The 6,441-nt window shown below is 39.9% G+C and overlaps 1 protein-coding gene across 1 annotated transcript in view; it reads left to right on the forward strand.

The window, feature by feature from the left end:
• Positions 1-2,263: 2,263 nt before the first annotated feature.
• Positions 2,264-6,441, forward strand: part of RSPH4A (radial spoke head component 4A) — a gene marked incomplete at its 3' end in the record, with an annotated part of 12,405 nt that continues 8,227 nt past the window's right edge. Inside the window, exon 1 of the mRNA XM_004372508.2 lies at positions 2,264-3,088. Coding sequence (XP_004372565.1) covers positions 2,409-3,088 — 680 coding nt within the window. The remainder of the gene's footprint in view (positions 3,089-6,441) is intronic.

Raw genomic sequence — 6,441 nt, forward strand, 5'->3', positions numbered from 1 at the left:
GTCTTTGAACCTGAGGGACTCATCTTCATCTTCCAGCACTGTATTGGACAATGTTCTATGGTTATCCACAAGGTTTTTATTGGCTAATTTTCCAGCCTTTTTTCCCATCTGTCTTACTCTGGAAGCTCTGCTAAACCTGTCCACCATGGATGAGCCTACTGCTATTCGAAGTACTGGTAGCATAGCTTCCAGCATCATAGTAATATGCAAGCCACCAAACCAACATATAGACAGGTGGTAGAGCAGCTAACAGGCAGTGTAATTTCAAATGGAAATCCAACAAGAAAGAACAATAGTCTTTATTCCATTTCCAACCAAAATCTCATTGCATTTCATTGGCTCTCATCAGGGCATCTGTCACACCAAAACCAATCACGGTGAATGGAATCGTCTAATTAACTAAGATCCATGCCCCACACTTGAATAGAAACACACAGGCTGTAATTCAAGGTGTGGATACTAGGAGATGGGTGAATAAATAATGGTTAGCAAAAACACTGGCAGTCCATTACAATTACAAATTGTGACCCATGGTATGAATGAAAAGTGTAGTGTGCTATGACAGACAGCACATGACAGCGAAAACTGAGATAGTCTGTGGGATCAGGAAAGATTTCTCTAAGCAAAAGAACTAAGTGAAAGAAAAGGGTGAAACATTTTAGGCAAAGGAAACAATATGAGCAATCAGTCTGAAGCAGGAACATGGGACATTTGAAAACTGAAAGAAAAATCAGATTGGCTGGATTGCAGAAAGAGAAATAGAGCGTGGTTCAAGATGAAGCTGGAAAGATAAATACACTAAGACCTTTGGTCTTTAGCCTAAGAACGATGAGAAACAACTAACAGATTACTAGAGTCAGTCTAGCTAGAGCTTTAGGCTGAAAATAAAGCTGGAATAAAGAATAGATTATTAGATTATTCATTGTGAATATACCACTTTGTAACCTTTCAGTTGATTTTCCCCCTTAAAGTGGAGAGACAGGCAAGCTCTAAGCCTGTTCCTTCATGCGTCCTTTCTCCTGATCCTACCACCCTTCAAGAAAAAGAAGAAGAAAAAAAGTCTCCACTATATCATGCTGGTTGCAAGAGACAAGAGAAAGGAACCATGAGGGGGAAAAAATGTTAACACCTTCAATCCTTGCATAAGTTACCGGAAATCCCCAACTTGTAGTTTATCTTTCATTTTGTCCATTAACTCTACTCCAAGTGTTATAAATCTAGGGAATCCAATTTCAAGGAGTCCCTGAAGCAGCAGAAATTGTGCAACATTTTGTGTGTCTGCACAGCATGTGTATTTTGGGAGGGGTAAAGATCCACGGCTTTCATGAAATTATTGAAGGATTCCATGATTCACATATTGGAAATCACATAAATGTAAAGTGTCAAATATCAAGTATTAATTAGTTTATGAAAAAAGAGAGAGAAATGCAGAAAAAATTAAAATTAAGATTAAGAACTTTAGTTTACAGGGATACGGTACAATTCTCTATTCCTTCTTTATGTTGGAGACTGTATAATATGAATTAATAATTGTAATCATGACCTGAAATCGTTGCAAACTTATGAATTCATACTTTATTACCAAATAAAGGTTGTATTACACCAACATAGTTTTAGGGTTAATTTCAATTTCAATTATTAGAAAACAGGTAACTCATGAACTGTTTTATTTTTATGGGATAACGTTCTGTGTTGCCTTTTGCTTAAAGAGAGTATTCTGCCAACTCACAGAGCAGATTTCATATAAGGGGAAAGGACAAAAGTCAGGACTTCGTCTTTGCGCTCTAAGCGTCAATCTTGGGCTCTCCCCATCAGCACACTGTGGTCCTATTTTTACCGGCACCTCCAAGATTCTCAAGGTGTCCCTTTCCCTCTCCCTCTCCTTCCCTCTCCCGCTCTCTGTTCCTTTCCCTCTTTCTTTGTCTCTCTCTCTCTCTCACACACACACACACACACACACACCATAAATGCGTTATGCCTGCATTAATGCGCGACCTACCCCTCTGCGGAACTTGGATCAAACCATCAGACCCTTAAGGTCCCCCCGCACGGGATTGCTGCTCCCCCTACAAAGGGCTAGGAGTGCTGGCCTAAGAGTTCTCGAGTTTCCAGCCAAGGCTGGTCGAGTGCAGAGCGGATTGGCTGCAATCGGAAGAGGAGCAGGGACTTCACCAGTAGCCTAGCGTTTTCATCTTTCTTGTCTTCTCTAGTATCCTGGCAACAGGCCTGCGTGCGTTGTTTTTCTTAGAGGAACCCTGCCCCTGGTTGCTATGGAGAAAGGACGCTACAACTAGCAGGGCAACCTGAGCCCTGAAATCGCTACGGAGGCCTCAGCAAAGCGACTGCCTGTGTTACCTTGTTCCATATCCACCTCCCCCTCATCCAGAGCGTTTCTCTTGACCCCTTCCATGGAAGACTCCACTTCCCAGAAGCAGGAAGAGGAAAACCAAGAAACAGGGGAAACAGGGGGTACATGGTTAGAAATGACAGCAGCTTCCTCCCAAGATCCGGAGCCTAAGTCATCTGAGCAGGTGGAATCGGAACAGGGACCGGAAACAGGACCCCAGACCAGGAGCAGCCTGCCCTGGAGCCCCCAGTCTAGAGCCAGCACGCCTATGGATGACCTCACAGCATCAGGTGCATCACCTGCCCCAGCCCCTCCTCAGGAACTTTGTTCCAGTCCTCCTCCCCTGGATCTGGCCAGACGGGACCTTGCCACACCATGGCCATTAGACAAGACCACTACTGTGATTCTCGAAGCTGGGACACCTCACTCTGATCACTTGGAACAAGCACCTGATAAAGAAGAATCACCTCCTCATCAAACAAGCCAGTTAGAGGGAAAAGGCTTTCAACAGTCTCAGCAACCAAATCCTCACCTACATGGGCCAGGGCACGTGAGCTATAAAAAGTCTAAACAAAAAGAACTGAGATTTGATATTTTCTGGGAGGAAGACTCAAGCAGTAACTATGATCTAGATCAGGCTGAGCCTGAGGTCTCTGACGCAGCTCCCAGCATGCTTGAGATTGCTGTTCAGAATGCTAAGGCTTACCTACTGAAGACCAGTAGCAAGTCAGGCTTAAATCTGTAAGTTTTGGAGAGACAAGTTTGGCAAAGCAAAAAGGGGCGTGAGTATCTCTGTGTGAGGATGTGTTTCTGTGGATGAATGGAAATACATGTTTGCAAAGGTTGTATTAGTAAAAAAGAGTTAGGGACTTAATAACTCTTTGTATCACATGACTCAAAACAGATCACTGATGAGGATTCTTTTGGCTTCTTTAAAGACCCTTGTTGTTTATCTTGTGCCATCGAGTTGATTCTACTCATGGTGTTCCCATGTATTACAGAGTAGAAATGCTCCACAGGGTTTTCTTGGCTGTATTCTTTACAGAAGCAGATCAATTGCCCCACTCAGGGAATTTTTTAGAGACGCTAGTCACCCAGAAATAAAACCTAGGAATTTTAGGGTCTCAGGCTTAGAAAAAACAATAAGGATAGTGAAGTGCAAGCATCTCTTCAAGATGCTTGTAAAAAAATAATTGTCCACCAGTGAAACGGAGCTCATATCTCCAGTCTAAGCATTCTAATTCTTGCATGACTTGGGTTTGCATTCCCACACAGGCCAGTACTGGAGTGACCAGCCATCCCAGTTTTCCCTGGACTATCCTGATGTTAACCCTGTGGGGCACTTCTACTCTGTCCTATAGGGTCGCTATAAATCAGAATCGACTTGATGGCAATGGATTTGGTGGGGTTTTTTTTTTTCCCCCCTAAAATTAACGCTAAACATCCTTCATCCCAGAAAACCTCTCAGTCCTAGGCAAACCAGGAGAATAAGTCACCCTACAGGCCACTCAGAATACACTCTGTTTTATCCAGATGTCTCTTAAAATGTGGTCCAAGCATGTTCTGGCTATCCCATTATTGCTTTAATTTCAGAACTCATGACTGAGTACAGATTCCTAGTCATTCTTCCTTCCAGGGTTGTATAATCATAGATAGGGTCACAGAATTTCAGGGCTAGAAGGGACCCTCTTGGAAGAAAACATCTAATACAACCTACTTGTTTTTAAGACGAGGGGACTGAGTCGTAGAGAAATTCATTAAGTTTTTCAAGGCTGCACTGACTCACAGCACTCACTGGCTCTTACCTCCCCCTCCATCACTATGCTCCAACCACAGGGCCTCTTTAGCTCCTATGCCGCTCCCTCTGCCCAGAAGGCTTCTTCCCCAAGTCTTTGGATAAATCTTCCTAAGTCCTCATTCTTCAGAACCCAGCTTCCACGGAACTCTATTATAACATCCTGTTCTTTTTCTTCATAACATTTAATGCCATTTATAATTTTATATATGTTTATAAACTTATTTTATATCTGACTCCCCCACTATATTGCAAGCCCCAAGAGCTGAGGTATCATGTCAGTTTCATACATCACTATATACTTAGTACTTAGCACAATGCTATCAACGATTTACTGAATAAAAGAAACAAAGAATGAATGAATAAATAAATAAATAAATGGCAGCACAGGGAATACAGTTCAGACCTTCTGAATCTAATTCAGTCCTCATCATATTCTGCTGACATGTCTCCTGAGTAACCAGTACACACTGAGTGCTTACTGAATATACAGCATGTGGTAAATGTTTGAAGCTATTAATAGGCTTTTTAAAAGTATAACTTTAAGGTCTAAAGAATAAAAAACCAATTAATGTGTGAGGTGAGAAATCTTTCATCAAACCGGAGATTGTACAATTTAAAATATTATCTGTAAGTTATTGTTTTAAACTGCAATTTACTTAAGCTGCAAAGATGTGATTTGCTACTCAGTAAATGAAGCCCTGGTGGTGCAGTGGTTAAGGTCTCAGCTGCTAACCAAAACTTTGGCAGTTTGAACCCACCAGCGGCTCCTTGGAAACCCTGTGGGCAATTCTACTCTGTCTCATAGGGTTGCTATGAGTCGAAATCGACTCCTGGGTTTGATTTTTCTTTTCTTTTCTTTTTTTTTTTTAGTGGATTCTACTTGAATTTCGTACTTAAACTACTTGTCATTTAATGCTTGTTAAATAACAAGTTTGAATTTACAAACTTTGTTAAAATTCCAAAGGAACTCATTTAAATACTTGGGAGTTCACTAATAATTTAAAACCTGAATACAAAACATGAAATGGGAGCATTTCCTTTACTGAATTATTTTATGACTGACATTACTTAAATACCTAGATTTAATTTCATTTCCAAATACTAAGTCTCTGAGGTAGTAAATGAGTATCTTCCATAATATTAACTGTCATCCTCTAAACAGAGACTGCAGTTAACAGCTGCTTAGTGAAGGATGGCTTTACTTATATGCAGATTTTATTTAACAACCATAAAAGGTATTTTGTTGCAATTGTAACAATGTTTGACTAAAATGCAGGATCTAGCATTAGTTTTTGCATCAGTGAAAAGTCTTCAGAAAAGAATTGCTTCCATCTTTTCTGTCATTCTGTTAAAACAAAGTATTAATAAATCTAAATTTTTCAAATTATAGTTATGAATTAAAATATAATAAACATGTTTATAAGTTGACACGAAGGCATTTTCAGATGTGGTCTTCTTTACAAAATATATACACAATATCTGGTCTGAAGAACTACAGCTAAAGCGCATGTAGACATTATACTGACACCTGGAAAGTAAAACTAAAATTTGGACACAGAATCCTAATTTGATGTCATACATAGCCTCCATTGGAGCAAATTAAATACTCCACTTACAAAACCAGCTACTGCCTAGTGAGCAACAATAATTTCAGTTGGCAGGATTCTCATGGGTTTCAGTACTGTTCAATTGAGTTCAATACTCAAAACATACCATGTTTTTTAACTGCCGTTTACATTGGTTGCCAACATAATCTACATCTTTGAAGTTCCTCAAGTTCATTAGATAAATGCAGACAATAAAGAAAACACATAAAATAGTAACAAGGGTCAATTAATGGGAAAGTAGGCAATTATTGAGATTCTATTTTGTTTAAAATGAGGGAGGAGATATATGAAGAATAAAATCCTAATCTCTGCCATGGAACAGCCTAATGCAGTTGCTGAAATAGGAAGTATACAATGTACATGATTATATGGCAGAATATCAGTGCTCTCAAAAAGATCCACTCTGAGGAAAATTGGTTCTGGGGAATAACTTCCAGTGGCAAAGCCTTGAGGATTAAGTGGGTTTTAAATTGTTTCTTGAGATAAATGAGGTATATGGGACACAGCAAGGAATACCTGGAGCAAAAACTTCTACGTAGGACTTCACAATTGTATGAAAGTGATTTTCAGTATATTTACCTCACTGTGGCAGAAGTTCTAAATGAACAAATAATTAGAAATGAAGTTGGAGAGATACAATGCATGTCTACCAGTCAGGCAATTTATGCAAGTTTCAGCATTGGACAGAT

This window comes from Trichechus manatus, unplaced genomic scaffold (genome assembly GCF_000243295.1).
Source record: "Trichechus manatus latirostris isolate Lorelei unplaced genomic scaffold, TriManLat1.0 scaffold00017, whole genome shotgun sequence".
Taxonomy (NCBI): domain Eukaryota; kingdom Metazoa; phylum Chordata; class Mammalia; order Sirenia; family Trichechidae; genus Trichechus; species Trichechus manatus.